Source organism: Neoarius graeffei, chromosome 23 (assembly GCF_027579695.1).
Source record: "Neoarius graeffei isolate fNeoGra1 chromosome 23, fNeoGra1.pri, whole genome shotgun sequence".
Taxonomy (NCBI): domain Eukaryota; kingdom Metazoa; phylum Chordata; class Actinopteri; order Siluriformes; family Ariidae; genus Neoarius; species Neoarius graeffei.
In genome coordinates, this window is record NC_083591.1 from 1,329,614 (window position 1) to 1,347,360 (window position 17,747).

General features: G+C 43.2%; 1 protein-coding gene across 2 annotated transcripts in view; it reads left to right on the forward strand.

Moving 5' to 3' along the window:
* The window catches only part of mre11a (MRE11 homolog A, double strand break repair nuclease), an 86,361-nt gene that overhangs the window by 21,093 nt on the left and 47,521 nt on the right, over positions 1–17,747 (forward strand). For both annotated transcript variants that reach the window (XM_060905574.1, XM_060905575.1), the window contains 3 exons: positions 98–178; positions 4,633–4,762; positions 5,269–5,372. In XM_060905574.1, coding sequence (XP_060761557.1) covers positions 98–178; positions 4,633–4,762; positions 5,269–5,372 — 315 coding nt within the window. The remainder of the gene's footprint in view (positions 1–97; positions 179–4,632; positions 4,763–5,268; positions 5,373–17,747) is intronic.

Below are 17,747 nucleotides of genomic sequence, written 5' to 3' on the forward strand. Positions count from 1 at the left end.
AAAAACATTCCCGTGGGTGAGTCGAGGAAGATATCGGATATTTATTTACACTTTGCCTTCGCAAGTTTTTAAATACTCAAGTGCGTGTGTGTTGCAGGTTGAAGAGATGTTGGAGGAGGCAGAACGAGAGAGACTCGGAAACCCACTAACACCCGACAAACCTCTCATCAGGCTACGAGTGTGTATCAACACAAACACACACGCGCGCATGCAAAACAGTGTTTTTGTAGCATTTATGTTTTTAAAACTTCTAAACATTTCTAAAAAATTTCTAAAGCACTCTGGGTGCAGCCTGGGCTTTCAGAGTGACACAAAACCACAAATATTTCATTATTTGTTTATTTTAGTTCTTTTTCTAATTCATTTTTTAAAAATATTTTTGTCGTATTTTACAGCTCAGTGAATTGTTTATATCATATATTTATATTTAATATTATAATATTTATATTTCTTTTTATATATTGCATTTTTATTTTTTAAATATTTCAGTTTAAACTTTTTTGCTTCATTTTAATAAGTGAATCTGTAAATGTTTTAATGAATTATTTTTTTATTTTTATTGCATTTTATTGCATATTTTAGAGTCATGGGAAATGTTGAGTGCTGAAATAAAGTTATAAAATCACTTTGATAAAGCCGTGGGGTTTAGAGCCTCCAGTCGTGTCGCCCCTCAGCTCTGGAACTCACAACATTCAGAATAATGATTCTGTTCCAACCTTCAAACCCCGCCTTAAAACACAGCTTTAAAAAAAGCTTACCTGTTCTGTCTGACTTTAGCACTTAATGACTTTTGCCATTTTATTTTTGTATTTTAAGCTGTGGGCGGCACAGTGGTGTAGTGGTTATCACTGTTGCCTCACAGCAAGAAGGTCCGGGTTCGAGTCCCGTGGCTGGCGAGGGCCTTTCTGTGCGCATGGATTAAAGTTTTCCGTCGCTACGACGGAGTTCCGTCAACTGGGAGCGCTAAAGGTCAATAATGAGAGTGATGCAGATCCGAGGGGAAAAAAAAGGGGGGGGGGTAGGCCCATAGGTCTGACACCGACGTGATTTAGAACTTCACCAAGCTGCTGTGATTGCCTGTTGTTGAACCCTTTCTTGTGCTATGTTTGAGTATATGTAAAGGAATAAGTTGTTGCGCTAGATAGGCATAAATAAATAAATACAGCCTCTGCTACTGTCTAGTCCCGGGGAGGCTCGGCGTAGGCAGCGAGCCGCGGTGCTCGACTTGAGTTTCGTTTCTATCAGCGGCTCCAGCCCGACTTTGCACGCTCGTAACTCGGCCAGGGGAGGTCCCAGCCTCCCCAAACTTGGCAGCCAGCGGCCTCTGCCCTCTCCCCAACGAACCAGCGCTGCCAGGGCGGGCCAGCCCTGCGCCTCGGGACGCGATTCACCCCGAGGTGAGCCGCGGCGCTCTGCGTCAGTTTCCTTTTAACAGCGGCTCCACTGATGAAACAATCTGGCTGTCCTACTACTAGGCAACTACTTGCCTCCTACTAATACTAGGCCTATTATAGTAGTAATAATAATAATTATTATTATTTGCCTATTGAAAGGTGATCAGGTGAAAAATCTAAACAGCCCTGTTGAAGCCGCAGCAAGACCTATGCTATTAAGCCTTTTGTAGATTAAACAGGCTTCGGCAGACAACATTCTGGAAAGGCTGTGTTTTTCTTTGGTTTGATTAGCCTACGATTTAATCTTTAAACATTATGGTTTCAGCAGTTCGCTTAAACATTGGAGGCTGCAGAGTCGGGCTGCAAGATTTCCCGACACTTGTTTAAGATGCCAAACTTCATAGTAAGGAGAAAAAATAATTCCACAGTATTTAGTGCCTTGTCAGTCTCAAAAATTAATAGTGAAGGACCAACACGAATTAAGTCCCAAAAAACATCTCGTAGGCCTATATTTTACATTTTCAAAAAAGTCCGGAATTGGAAGTCGGTCAGTGGAGTGTAATGAAGTGTCTCATTCACTCAGCACAAAAGGTCAGAAAACAGTGGAAGCGAATACTCCGAAGCTCAAAATTCAGGAAAGTGGCTCCGGTGTCAAGTGCACAAGAACAGTTATTTGAAAGTTAACCTGATGAATTTGCGCATGCGATTTCATGAAGAACCGGGACAATTGGCATTCGGTGAAAGATTCACACCTATGACTCATTATATTCGCGTGCGCCCTCTCACTGTTGCTTCGTTTTCCCGATTTACCAGTACACGATTGTCTGAAGATGGAGTTTTCAGAAATCTCCACTCTGCCCAGAGTTTGCAAAAGTAGCTGTTTTCAGTGACTGAAACCGTATACAGTACCAGTCAAAGGAAGGAATCATTTAGTAAACTTTAAAATGTTAATCAAACCAAAATTATGTTTTAGATTTTAGATTCTTAAAGTCGGCACCTTTTGCTTTGATTACAGCTTTGCACACTCTTGACGTTCTCTCAATCAGCTTCATGAGGTCATCACTCGAAATGGCTTTCCAACAGTCTTGAAGGAGTTCCCAGAGGTGCTGAGTGCTCGTCGGCTGCTTTGCTTTCACTCTGCGGTCCAACTCATCCCAAACTTTTTCGGACTGACTGACCTTCATTTCTTAAAGTAATGATGGACTGTCGTTTTTCTTTACTTAGTTGAGTAGTTCTTGGCATAATATGGATTAGAGCAGGACTCACATAGGGCCATTCACTGTATACCAACTCTACCTCTTCACAACACAACTGATGGTCTCAAACACATTCAGAGGTCACGAAATTCAAGAAATTAACTCTTGACAAGGCACAGCTGTAAACTGAAAGCCATTCCAGGTGACTACCTCGTAAAGCTGACTGAGAAAATGCCAAGATGTGCAAAGCTGTCATCTAAGCAAAAGGTGCCACTTTGAAGAATCTAAAATATAAAACTTATTCTGGTTTGATTAACACCTTTTTTTTTTGTTTACCAAATAATTCCATATATATATTTCTTCATAATGTTGATGACTTTAGTATTAATCTACAATTCAGAAAATTTTAAAATAATGAAAAACCACTGAATTAGAGGCGTTTCCAAACTTTTGACTGGTACTGCAGGTGTGAATGAGAGGTGCAACCGAATAAATAAATATGCGTCTTTTTTATCCGGCTACATGTAGGCTATCACTGCGCAAAGCCTCTAATGTTGAAATGGTAGTAATATTTGTTAAAATAATAGTAGGCTAATTTCCACATTAATTGGTAAAATGGCCCAAGGGATGTGATGGGGGGATGGCCGTTTTATAAGGGGGATGATTTGAGATTTTTATTTCAGAATGGGGATGCCCCCCCCCACATCCCCCCTCAACTGGAGTACTGCGTATAAGGTCATATTTCACCAGACATAGGCCCTTCGATTTCCATCACTAGAGCGCGTCAAATTACTTTCGGTTTTGCCAGCATGGACGCGCTTCTTTTAAATGAAGGCACAGATGTGTCAGACATCGACAAAACGGTAAAGAATAAGTGGAGATGGGCTTGGCGAAATGAAATGGGCGATAATGGCAAGCTCCTGCTGCTGTGCCAAGGAAAAAAAACAAAAACAGGCATCAGGTGTTGCCCAACTAGATGCCTTTGGCTTCACTGCGAAGAAGCAGAAAAAGTGAACTTTCACTTTACTTTTCTTGTTTCCTGGCTTTATTTCAACAGATTTTCTTATTTTTCTTTCTGTTCCACTCTTTTGAAAGCATGGTTCAAGTTCGACTGCACTTGCACTTTTCTCTGAACCACTGTTGTGCATTACTAAAGTATTGTTGAAATAAATTTGCACTTTGTGCTGAAAACTTGATGTTTCATCATGAATAGCCAGTAATGACAATGGTAAAGTCTTGCCTTAGCTTTAGTCATTGTTAAAATTACGTAAATGTACTATAAGTAGGGGCCGAGGGGATAATGGACAACACGGCGTTTAAAATTTGACGCATCGCTGATGTGGTAGGGGCCAACGACATGGAGCTTTTTTTTTTTCAGTCAGATGATTTTTTTTTTTTTTTACTTTAATCCATGTGTGTGGAGTTTACATGTTCTCCCCGTGTCCGCGTGGGTTTCCTCCGGGTGCTCCGGTTTCCCCCACAGTCCAAAGACATGCAGGTTAGGTTAACTGGTGACTCTAAATTGAGCGTAGGTGTGAATGTGAGTGTGAATGGTTGTCTGTGTCTATGTGTCAGCCCTGTGATGACCTGGCGATTTGTCCAGGGTGAACCCCGCCTTTCGCCCGTAGTCAGCTGGGATAGGATCCAGCTCGCCTGCAACCCTGTAGAAGGATAAAGCGGCTAGAGATAATGAGATGAGATGAGATGAGGTTTTAAGCTGTATGTTGATTTTTATTGTGTATTGTAAAGTGTCCTTGAGTGCCTTGAAAGACGCCTACTGTATACGGTAAATAAAATGCTTTATTATTGTTGTTGTTGTTGTTGTTATTATTATTATTATTATTATTATTATTATTATTATAAATAGCTTGAAGAGAATGAAAATGTCAGGATGCCGGAACGCTGCAGTGATTAAAGCGATTAAAGTGCACACTCCTGAGATTTCACTTCAATTCCATAAAAATGTCACAGTATTTAAATAAAAACCTCCAAATTACAGAGTTAAACTGTCCTCATCTACTCTGTGTGTGTGTGTGTGTCAGGTGGACTACAGCGGAGGGTTCGAGTCGTTTAACACGACGCGCTTCAGTCAGAAGTTTGTGGATCGAGTAGCGAATCCTAAAGACATCCTGCATTTCATCCGACACAGAGAGAGTAAAGACAGCATGAAAGGCAAGACACGCACGCGTGCACACACACTGTATATACACACACACACACACACACACACACACTAGGAGAGAAAGTGTTGATTAATTCTCTGTAACAGCAGCTCTGGTTAAATCACAGCTTTATGAATCATTAATGCACTCGTTCTTATACGTTATCATTTCTATACCTTCGTCAAACCACTTTGTCACTGATTATTTTACTCTCACAGCATCACCCCAAAGTGTTTTATTCCTTTTGTATGTTTTGTTTATTGAAGCTGAATAATGTGTCGCTCTGTATTACAAGAACACTGTTATACAAAGCTGTTTAAGTAAAAGCATGAACGTAAAAAGTGTGTGTGCACGCTAATGTTCCTTAATGTTAATGCATTTTTAAATTTTTTAATTGAACATGTACAGTGTGTTCGGCGTTAATGAAGACTCGCTTGCTTCATTTTAATGTTGCAGGGGTTTTTTGTGTATGACTGCACTTTAACTACTTAAAGTGTGTGTGTGTGTGTGTTGCAGAGGAGAGTATAGATTTTGATTTGCTCCTGTCTCGGCCGTTGTCTGATGTTCTGCACTTGCGAGTCGAGGATCTCGTCAAGGAGTACTTTCAGACTGCGGAGAAGGTGTGTGTGTGTGTGGGGGGGGGGTATTTGTTTACTACAGTTATCTCAGCAGGTGGAGAGACAACGCCAGTAGTGTTTGTCACTTAGGTCCTGTGGGTGTTTCCACATTTGCATACTCATGTATATTTATAGACACGCATTAACACGAGGTGAAAATGTGAATTTAATTGCATTTAATCTAAACTTTAATGGAACCTTAAATTTAATTGTATATTTAAGTCGCCTTTACTGAACTTTTAAAATTCACTAATTGTACTAGTAACTTTAAGACCCTTTGTTATTGGTGTTGTTCATAGTAGTAGTGACTTTAAGCGCATTTAAATGTTAAATTTAATAACTTGAACAAAGTGACATCTTAAACGTTCTTTTTAACAGCATTTTGTTATCTTTAAGAAGTCATGGAAAGTCACTTAAAGTTATACTATAATAGTTCTCAGAGTTATCAGTAGATATCCTGAAATTTCACATTTCGTAAGCTTTTAGGATCCTTTAAGAATATCTTAAAGCCGTGAATTTGTGTAGTGTAAAGGTCGGACGTTAGATCTTGCGTGTTCATCGGGTATCACATCTTCAGTGACATGGATTCTGGCATCTCAGAACGCAAGGCTGTTCTGTTTGACCTTCTGGTTTCTTCTCCATCACACAAACACCCAAAACACCACAATACCACTTTCAGAAAAATAGCGTTTGCCCTTCAGCCCTGAGTATCCTCTATTCCTCCGTCTCCCTCATGCTCTGGTCATCCACTGTAGCACCAACCCTCTCCCCTCGGAGCACACGCCATGTCCTTCACTCATCCTTCTCCCCTGTCTGAAAGGCAGCAGGTCGTCAGCTAGAACTCCTCAGCAGGAAGTCAGACGTCTGACGGTGCCTTCACTCGCCTACAGAGATCACATCACAAAATATAAGCCAGGATGAAGATGAACTAGTGACCAGAACAACCCTAGAGCTCTTTTCTCAACCATCAACAGACTGTTGTGACCCTCTGACACTTTTCCTCCAACATCATCGTCAGTGCAACAGTATTTATCCTCAGTTCCATCTGTAATTACACCAGTTCTTAAAAAGCCTGGGTGTGGCCCTGAGGAGCTCCGGATCTACACAGCAGCAGAACTGGAGCAGCTCAGCCTCAACATCACTTAGACACAGACCAGCTGTTGACCCGGCTTACTGAAGACAGGATAGCTGTTCTTCTGGACCTCGCTGCTGCTCCACACACCGTGTCGTAACATACCTCTGAAAAAAACACATGGTCTCATGGTTACTGTCCTCTACTGGGTTAGATCAGATCTCTCAGACAGACTAGTCGTGACAGATTGATAGATTTAGGTCTGACTTGTTTCACCTCCCTCATGGTGTTCCTCAGGGCTCAGTTCTTGGCTTGCTGTTTGTATTTATGTTTATCATGTACGGTATACGGTGGTCACCATTCAAAAGTTGTCTCTTAATTTTTTTCCGTAGTTGTTTATACAGTACTGTGCAAAAGTCTTAAGGACTCCATTTTTTTCCCTTTAGTCCAATCTTTGTTCTAGACTTTTATTTTATGACTTCGTTCAAAAACGTTTTAGTTTTCCAGCAGAAAGTTTAAGGGCCCGTTTACACGAGGACGCTGTCGGGTAAAAACGACTAAATATTTTATCGGAAGTGCCTTTCGTCTACACGGGGACGGCGTTTCCGAGGCTGAAAAACGGAAAAAATTGAAAACGCCTTCCAAAGTGGATAAGTTAAAAACGGCCCCCGTTGCATATCCGTCTAAACTACCCAATACGCGAAACTCTGCTCGGATCTGCTCACGTCGGGTACGCGCTTACGTCATACATATGCCATATACTGCACATGCCAGCCCGGGAAGTAAGAAAGTAAGTAAAAAAGTAAGAGCATGTCTGATTACATCGATCCAACGGACCTTCAAGCTGCTCTAGCAGCTTTAATAAACGTCCAGGAGTCCTTCGAACATCTATACCGAATCTGCACATATACCGTTAATGAACAGAGGCGGGTATAGCATGCTCTTACTTTTTTACTTACTTTCTTACTTACCATAGCCAGAGTAGTCAAAGTTTTCGCGGCGCAGATCAGACAAGACGGAAGACGTTGCGCATGCGTGCAGACATAGCGGAGGTCTTTCACAGCACCGCCTGGCATGCACATCTGTGACAGAGCGCAATGCGTCTGTCACTAAACAGCGGTTCCTCCCGCTGGTCATGTTTCAATGGTCAAGTGCAATGGACTAAACCACAGTTGCAAAGACATTCCAAATACAATCTGTGTTGTATGTCTGTTGTGGGTTTGGTAATGGGGGCTTTACAAGTATGTTTTGTTACGGGTACATTTGTTACAACTTTTAGATATGTAAACCTGAAATGTTTGGTCCATGTGTTCATAGTAAAAGACGCGACACAGGTTTAAACAGCGCAAGCATTTATTAGTTTTCACTATAAACAATAGTGTGTAAAGATTCATTAAGTGCGCACGTTTAACATCTGAATCCTTTTCTGCTAGAGTTTATCTAACATCAGCCAGAAATGTTTGTAGCCATTTACCTGCTGTAGTCTTCCGGGTGCGGGACCAAACCAGAATGCAGGTCTGAAAGCGCTTTTCAAGGTTTCTTCCGCGATGCGCGGGAAAGCAGCTCATTAGAGCGGAGAGAAATGGTCTAAAAATCTTACGCAAGTGTTTGTTGTAATATTTAAGGTCTGCACATTGTTGTAGGAGTGTAATGCATGCAGTGAAAATGTTTAGAACTGTTAAAATCTGTCTAGATGTGTTGATTGATTTTAATTGTGTTAAGACTGTGCCGTAGTCTTTTAAATATGCGCTGCACTGTTCATTCAGGAGATGGCCTCGGCAGGGAGAGGACGCATGACTTGAGCTCTGTGTGAGTAATGCCAGAGTAGCCTAGCTTGCGTGGGCATTTTGTCCCAGAATTTTTTTTTTTTGGTTGGTTTTGTCATCAGTGTTTTTTTTTGTTTGTTTGTTTGTCCTGTTTGTGTTAACTGCCGGCTTAAGAATAAAAAGAGAACTATTTTTGTACAATAATTTTCCTTGTTTTGCTCATCATTCTGACTGACTACTCCATCCACTCGGCACACTCTATTACAACATCCAATTGAATTCCACACATTTATGCGTCACCGTATAGACGCAGATTTCCTCCTTGAAAACGGTCGTGTAGACGCGGAAAAAAGTGAGAACAAAAACGGACTTTTGCGTTTTTGTTTCAGACCGTCCCCGTGTAAAGTGGGCGTAAATGTGACAGAAAAATGTTTGTATGTCAGTAAAGAAAGCAGAATATTATGTAAGAGACACTTTTCAGACAGAAACATAATGAAGGCTGCAAGGTTTTACTTCAAAATAAAGAAGTAGCTGTGAGAGTCAAAGTGTCCAGAAGAACTGTGACTGATTCTGTAAGATGCTCAGTAAAACCTACGGCTCATTTCCGTATGAAACTGAACACACTGGCCCTCATTCATCAGTCGAATGTAGAAACCAGCGCCGATCCGAGTGTAGAGATCATCATACGACAGGGTTCATGCGTGCTTCATGAAACGTTCAGATCTGTCCAATCACAGCGTCAGAGTGATCCAGCATTGATAAATGTGGCACCCGAAAACCATCTTCATTTAAAGAATCACACCCCTAAATATTCGCAGTTTAGAGGCCACACCCCCAGATTTTATAACATGGAGGGGTATAATACGGCCAAGAAGAGACACTTCTTCACCCTTGAAATAGAATCTCAAACATCACAAATCCATCTGAAGGAATTATTTCTGTTTGGCAGCCTGAAAAGTAGCAACATACAGTGGTGCTTGAAAGTTTGTGAACCCTTTAGAATTTTCTATATTCCTGCATAAATATGACCTAAAACATCATCAGATTTTCACACAAGTCCTAAAAGTAGATAAAGAGAACCCAGTTAAACAAATGAGACAAAAATATTATACTTGCGTCATTTATTTATTGAGGAAAATGATCCAATATTACATATCTGTGAGTGGCAAAAGTATGTGAACCTCTAGGATTAGCAGTTAATTTGAAGGTGAAATTAGAGTCAGGTGTTTTCAATCAATGGGACGACAATCAGGTGTGAGTGGGCACCCTGTTTTATTTAAAGAACAGGGATCTATCAAAGTCTGATCTTCACAACACATGTTTGTGGAAGTGTATCATGGCACAAACAAAGGAGATTTCTGAGGACCTCAGAAAAAGCATTGTTGATGCTCATCAGGCTGGAAAAGGTTACAAAACCATCTCTAAAGAGTTTGGACTCCACCAATCCACAGTCAGACAGATTGTGTCCAAATAGAGGAAATTCAAGACCATTGTTACCCTCCCCAGGAGTGGCCGACCAACAAAGATCACTCCAAGAGCAAGGCGTGTAATAGTCAGCAAGGTCACAAAGGACCCCAGGGTAACTTCTAAGCAACTGATGGCCTCTCTCACATTGGCTAATGCTAATGTTCATGATTCCACCATCAGGAGAACACTGAACAACAGTGGTGTGCATGGCAGGGTTGCAAAGAGGAAGCCACTGCTCTCCAAAAAGAACATTGCTGCTCGTCTGCAGTTTGCTAAAGATCACATGGACAAGCCAGAAGGCTATTGGAAAAATGTTTTGTGGACGGATGAGACCAAAATAGAACTTTTTGGTTTAAATGAGAAGTGTTATGTTTGGAGAAAGGAAAACACTGCATTCCAGCATAAGAACCTTATCCCATCTGTGAAACATGGTGGTGGTAGTATCAGGGTTTGGGCCTGTTTTGCTGCATCTGGGCCAGGACGGTGTAGCGGCCATATGCCTTGTCTTTTGTGTTTGGCACTTTTATTTTGACGGTCATAGCAGTGTGTCACGTGAGGTGCATTGGTAATTACTTTTGTATTTAGGCACCTGGGCACCGGTAGACTGGCAGGGAGAGGGGGCAGAATGGGAGAGCACATTTTTTTGTTGACCGCTCTATGATGCTCGCTTTATAATGAAACATTTCTCTTCAAAGCACATACCGCACATTTGCGCTTTTGCACACGTAGCTCTCTGCATGGTGGCGGTTTTAGGACGTGTTTTTAACTTTTGTATCGATGGATGGATTTTAACGTTTGGAATCAATAAAGGACAACAACGAAGACAATTGTTTGCGCGTCAGCTAAGTACTCCCCACCTGGCCTCTCAGTGGCACACTGTTTGTAGCCACTAAATTTAGTCAACAAAAAAGTGTAGTTTAGAAGCCCAACAAGTTTGCCTGTTTCGCGTTACCTGTGGAAGCCTCAAAAATCAGAACGGATTACCAGCTGACTGGAAACAGCTGCGGATTCGCCGACGGACAACTCCAGCAAGTAGGCAAAGACAGCAAAGCAAACTCCAGACCGGTAGGCTTGTATTACATCCATTTCTTACGCTGTGTATTGGGAAACGCAGTCGAAGATACTGTGCTGCTTCTATTGGGGAAGACTGCCCGCTCGTTAAAAGTTTGTTAAGCTACATGCTGGACTGTCTTGCTGATTGATTTAAATGACATGAGACTTGGTTGAATGAAACGTGAACTGGCAACTTGCAAAGTGTGTGAAACTTGTTGAGGCTACCGCTACACTGCAAACATTTGAACTGTTGAATTAAGAAACATGAGTGACAAAGGTGAAAGTAATGAAAATCTTGTTGATGATGGTCGTCCTAAACGTGAACCAAAACTGACTGAAAAGGCGTTGGCTCTAAAAATAGAAACTCTACAAAAGGATCGCAAAACGAACGTAAATAAAATCAAAGACTTAATCCCTTCCATGAAAGAGCTCATGAAACGTAATGAAAATGTCACACTAGTGAAAACAAAGTTTTTAATACTAAAACAACTCTATAACTCTGCCGTTGCTCTACATGATTCATTGATTCCTTTATTGCCTGAAGACGTGAAAAATACTCAAAATGAATGGTTCTCAAGTATCAAAGGCTACACTAATGCATTTAAAGATGACGTCATAAAATGGATAAATGAATGTGAAAAGACTGTCAACCCTGTTGAAATGTCTGTGATGCCTGATGATGAACAAAATGATGCTTGTGAAATGCAAAGTGAACCAAAAAACTCAATTGAAATGTCTGACGAGTTACAGGATGATGTGCAACCCTCCGACAGCATATCTAATGTATTAACCAGGCCGTCTTCCTTGTCAAGCTCCTCCCAAGCCCGTGTCAAGGCTGAAGCCGACCTGGCAGAGTTAATGGCAAGACAGAAATTAATGAAACAAAAACATGAACTGGAGGAAGAGGAGGAGCGAATCAGGAGAAGAAAAGAACAACTGAGATTGGATGAGGAAATTGCAGCAAAACTGGCAAAAGTGAGTGTGCTGAAGTCTGCCAGTGTCACCAGTAGGAGCTCCTCCAAGCGCTCAAAGGCTAAGGAGTCACAGTTCAGTAAGCCTGAAGTGAAAATCTTGAATGCAGATGCGGCTTCATTTGTTCCTGCACCACCAGTAGTGCTGAAAAGGGCTGTGCAAATAACAAGCAGCAGTGGCGACCCGGCTACAAGGCCTAAAGTCCGAGGAGCCAACAGTGACACCCGAAGGCAGTTCTCCATCTCACAGCAACCCCAGCTTGTGCCCAGTTCTAACCCCGGCCCTTCAAGCCAGTCACAAAGCAGGACACAAAATGCACAAAACACTGGAAGTCTTGTAATCAACAGCGACAACAGCACGGCACTAAACATCATGAAAAAGCAAAATGAAATAACAACCTTATTAATGCAACAGCAGCAACTGTCATTTTTGCCCAAGAGAGATATTCAAGTGTTTGATGTAGATCCACTACAGTATCACTCTTTCATGAGAGCGTTTGAAAACGGGGTTGAAAGCAAATCTAGTAGCAACAGTGACTGTCTTTACTTCATGGAACAATTCACTAGAGGGCGTTCTCGAGAGCTGGTGAGAAGCTGCATGCACGCTGACCCTGACACAGGATATGCGCAAGCAAAGGCCCTGTTACAAGAACATTTTGGTGACGAACAGAGAATTTCCACAGCCTACATGGATAAAGCCCTGGCATGGCCTCCGATTAAAGCAGAGGATGTAAAGACCCTCCAAGATTACAGCCTGTTTCTAAGAGGTTGCGCCAATATGATGAACGACGTACAGTACATGTACGAGCTGGATTTGCCAGCAAACATGCTTGCCATTGTAAGGAAGTTGCCCTATAGGCTAAGGGATCGTTGGAGAAGTGTGGCATGCGAAATTCATGAGCGACGTCGCCATAGAGTTGGCTTTTGCGACCTTGTTGATTTCATTGAAAAACAAGCAAAGATCTTAACCGACCCTGTGTTTGGGAATATTCAAGATGCTTCACCAAGCAAAAGCGTGAACAGAACCAGTTTTGTGTCCTGACTCAAAAAGAGTAGCTTCGCAACAAGTGTGAATACTGTTGGATGGAATACAGGAGCAAAAGGACGGACATCAGACAATGGCCCATTCACCAAGACATGTCTGTTTTGTGGTGCTGGACACTCATTGGATGTGTGCTCCCAACTGAAGAAAAAGGCCCACAGGGAGAAAATTGCATTCTTAAAGGAAAAGGGAGTTTGCTTTGCCTGTCTTTGCTCAGGACACATTAGTAAGGACTGTAGAAAGCGCTTGTCCTGCGACTTATGTGGTTCGAAACATCCCACAATGCTTCACATCCAGTCAAGGCTAAATGAACCTGAAGAGGAGGGATCATCTCTAGCAGTGAGCAGAACCGTTGTATCTAGTGGCTTGACTGGGGCTGGCACTGACGATTGTAAGCTTCCTATAGTACCAGTGCAGATTAAGTCGGCAAAAGGTAACAAGACACTGACTACCTATGCGTTCCTGGATCAAGGCAGCACTGCTGTGTTTTGTACAGTGAACTTGATGAACAAACTTAATATCTCAGGAACGAAGAGACTTATTCTCTTGCGTACAATGAACCAAAAGAAGATGGTAGACAGTTTTGTGGTCACTGGGTTGGAGGTGGCCGCTTTAAACAGTGATCGATTCTGTCATTTGCCTTACGCTTACACACAACAGAAAATGCCAGTGAGTCGAAGTAACATCCCACATCAGAGTGACCTAGAACGATGGTCTCACCTGCGACACATTCATCTGCCACAACTTGATGCCGAAGTGGAATTGCTGATAGGCACCAATGTGCCAAAGGCTATGGAACCCTTAGAAGTGATCCGTAGTGTGGATGATGGACCGTATGCCATCAAGACATTTCTTGGGTGGACCGTCAATGGACCACTAGGTGGAGACTGCGATGAGCGTGGTGCTGCAACAGTTAACAGAATATCGGTTGTGAATCTGGATGAGCTTTGGCAGCAGCAGTTTAAGAATGATTTTCCTGAATGCAGCTATGACGAACAACCTGGCATGTCAAGAGAAGATGAAAAGTTCATGAAGCTGGTGAAGCGTTCTGCAAAATTGGTGGATGGCCACTACCAAGTTGCATTGCCTTTGAGAAGCAGTCAAGTGAGAATGCCAAACAACAGGAAGGTTGCAGAGCAACGTGCTATGAACCTATTCAGGAGACTCAAGAAAGATTCCTCATTTCAAGAGCAGTACACATGCTTCATGAATGACATTGTCTCAAAGGGGTATGCAGAGCAAGTACCCTCAGAGCAGCTGACTCGTGGTGATGGGAAACTGTGGTATATACCACACCATGGTGTCACTGTCTACCACCCTCGAAAGGGGAACATTCGTGTGGTCTTTGACTGCGGGGCCACGTTCCAGTCAATGTGTCTTAACGCCCAGCTCCTGCAGGGGCCAGACCTCACTAGCTCACTGGTGGGTGTGATGACCAGGTTCAGAAAACAACCAGTGGTGATCATGGCAGATATCGAATCCATGTTTCATCAAGTGAGAGTACCACCTGAAGATGTGGATCTGTTGAGGTTCCTGTGGTGGCCTCAAGGTGACCTCACACACAAACTGGTTGATTTTAGAATGACGGTACACCTGTTTGGCGCAACATCATCACCCAGTTGTGCTAACTTTGCTTTGAGAAAATGTGCTGAAGACAATGCACACAATTTCCCACGAGACACAATTGACAAAGTTTTGAACTGTTTTTATGTTGACGACTGTCTGGCAGGAGCAGCCAGTGAGAGGGAAGCCATAAGACTGCAGCGTGAGTTGGTGTCTCTGTGCTCCAAAGGTGGCTTCAAGTTGACCAAATGGATGAGCAACCGGCGTGCTGTAATGGATGCAATACCTGAAGAGCAGAGGGCCAAGGATATGAAGGATTTGGACTTGGACTATGATGTGCTTCCTGTGGAGAGAGTGTTAGGGGTACAATGGTGCATTCAATCTGACTCCTTCAAGTTTAAGATGGTGGTGCAAGAAAGACCCCTGACAAGAAGGGGTATCCTCTCTACTGTGAGTTCCATCTATGATCCATTGGGCATCCTGAGTCCTGTTGTCCTTGCTGCCAAAATCATTCTGCAACAGCTGTGTAAGAAAGGGCTTGGCTGGGACGATCCAATACCGCGGTCAGCTGCACAAGAATGGACGCTCTGGCTACAAGAGCTCAGCCAATTAGAGCTGTTCCAGGTCACACGATGTTTGAAACCCCCAGACTTTGGTGAAGTGACTACTACACAGTTGCATCATTTCACAGACGCAAGTGAAGAGGGCTATGGTGTTGTGACTTACCTGCTCTCACAGAATGCTCACTCGCAGCTGCATAGTGCCTTTGCCATGGGAAAATCCAGGGTAGCCCCTTTGAAATCAATCACCATACCACGTATGGAGCTCACAGCAGCTACTATGGCAAGCCGCATGGACACACTCTGGAAAAGAGAGTTGCAAATGTCACTCAAGCCATCTGTGTTTTGGACTGATAGCACATCGGTACTCAAGTACATAAAGAATGAAACTTCAAGATTCCGTACCTTTGTGGCTAATAGAGTCTCTGAAATCCTGAAGGCATCGCAAGTATATCAGTGGCGGTATGTTAACACCATGATCAATCCCGCTGATCTGGCCTCCAGAGGGTCACGTGCAGATGCATTCATGAAGAATAGGATCTGGCTGTCAGGACCTGATTACCTGTTGCAACCTGAGCAGGATTGGCCTGTGAATCCTGATCATACAAGCAAGCTCTCGCCAGACGACCCGGAAGTTAAGATGGAAGCTACAGTGAATGCTGCTCATGGTTCCGAGATGTCAGATGCTGTTATGCAATTGATTAGCCACTTTTCGTCATGGATGAGGCTAAAGAAATCTGTGGCCTGGATTCTCAGGCTTAAGAAGTTGCTGTTGTCTCGATGTCAGAGACAGAAGCAAATGAACTTGAATAAACAGAGCACTACAGTTTCAGACTGTCACCCAGAAACATTCCAAGACAATACACCCAGGGGTCTGCTAACAGTGGATGAGCTACAGAATGCAGAAATGGCCATCATTATGTTTTGCCAAAAACAAAGGTTTGCTGGAGAGATTGAAAGCCTGAAGAAAGGGAGAAGTGTCGGCAAGAGCAGCCCTCTTTTCAGACTTTGTCCCGTTTTAATGGATGGAGTTCTGAGAGTTGGTGGCCGATTAAGCAGGGCAGACATGTCTGAAGATGCTAAGTATCCCCTAATATTGGCAAAAGATTTCCATATCTCTGACCTTCTCCTTTGGCACATTCACCAAGAAGTGGGTCATGGTGGACGCAACTATATGTGGTCAGTACTGCGTCAAAGGTATTGGATTACTGGTGCAACTACAGCCATTAGGAGAATCATTTCCAAGTGCGTAGTTTGTTGTAGACTGCAAGCAGCTCCAGGGTGTCAGCAGATGGCAGATCTGCCAGTGGACCGTGTCTCTCCAGACGAACCTCCCTTCACAAGAGTTGGGGTGGATTACTTCGGGCCCTTCGAAGTAAAGAGCCGCAGAAGCATTGTGAAGAGATATGGAGTGACCTTCACCTGTTTAGCAATAAGAGCCGTCCACATAGAGGTTGCATCGTCATTGGATCGTTCATCAATGCATTAAGGCGCTTCATAGCCAGACGGGGGCAAGTCATGGAAATCCGCTCTGACAATGGAATGAACTTTGTGGGAGCAGAGCGTGAGTTGAGGCAGGCTATTGAAGGCTGGAACCATGAACAGATCAGTAACACCCTGTTGAAGAAAAACATCAAATGGATCTTCAACCCCCCTGCAGGCTCTCACCATGGAGGTGTTTGGGAGAGACTGATCAGATCTGTGCGCAAGGTTCTCAACTCCACACTGCGTTTACAGAACCTGGACGAAGAAGGTTTCCATACAGTCCTCTGTGAAGTGGAATCAATTCTCAATGGACGCCCACTCACTAAGGCCTCAGTTGATCCTCATGACTTGGAAGTTTTAACCCCCAATCACCTGTTGCTATTGAATACCTCTTCATCTTTACCACCAGGAGTATTTCAGAAAGATGACGTCTACACACACCGTCGTTGGAAGCAAGTTCAGTATATGTCAGACCAGTTCTGGAAGCGGTGGGTTCAGGAGTACCTGCCACAGTTGCAGGAACGACAAAGATGGACAGGTGCACAGCGCAACTTTATGGTTGGAGACATTGTCCTCATAGTCGACCAGACAGCACCTCGTAACTCCTGGATTATGGGTAGAGTCATTCAGACTTTCCCAGATAGAAAGGGCATGGTCCGAAGAGTCCAGGTCAAGACCAAGACAAGCTGTCTGGACAGGCCTATAACCAAAGTATGCCTGCTGCAAGAGGCAGCCTGAAGATTTAGTTTTGACTGACATAGACTGACTATACTTACGGACAGAGGGTGGTGGTAAAGACCTCTCTGACGGGCTATGTGCTTGAACCTCTGGCTCAGACTTGACTGTTAGGTTTCAAGAGGATTGCGTGCTACATGCGTGATTGACATGGACATTTAAGTGTGTGTGTGTGGTAATTATTACGTAGTGATATGGTGGTAATAATTAGGGGCTGGGATGTAGCGGCCATATGCCTTGTCTTTGTGTTTGGCACTTTTATTTTGACGGTCATAGCAGTGTGTCACGTGAGGTGCGTTGGTAATTACTTTTGTATTTAGGTACCTGGGCACCGGTAGACTGGCAGGGAGAGGGGGCAGAATGGGAGAACACATTTTTTGTTGACCGCTCTATGATGCTCGCTTTATAACGAAACATTTCTCTTCAAAGCACATACCGCACATTTGCGCTTTTGCACACGTAGCTCTCTGCACGGTGGCGGTTTTAGGATGTGTTTTTAACTTTTGTATCGATGGATGGATTTTAACGTTTGGAATCAATAAAGGACAACAACGAAGACAATTGTTTGCGCGTCAGCTAAGTACTCCCCACCTGGCCTCTCAGTGGCACACTGTTTGTAGCCACTAAATACGGCTTGCCATCACTGATGGAACAATGAATTCTG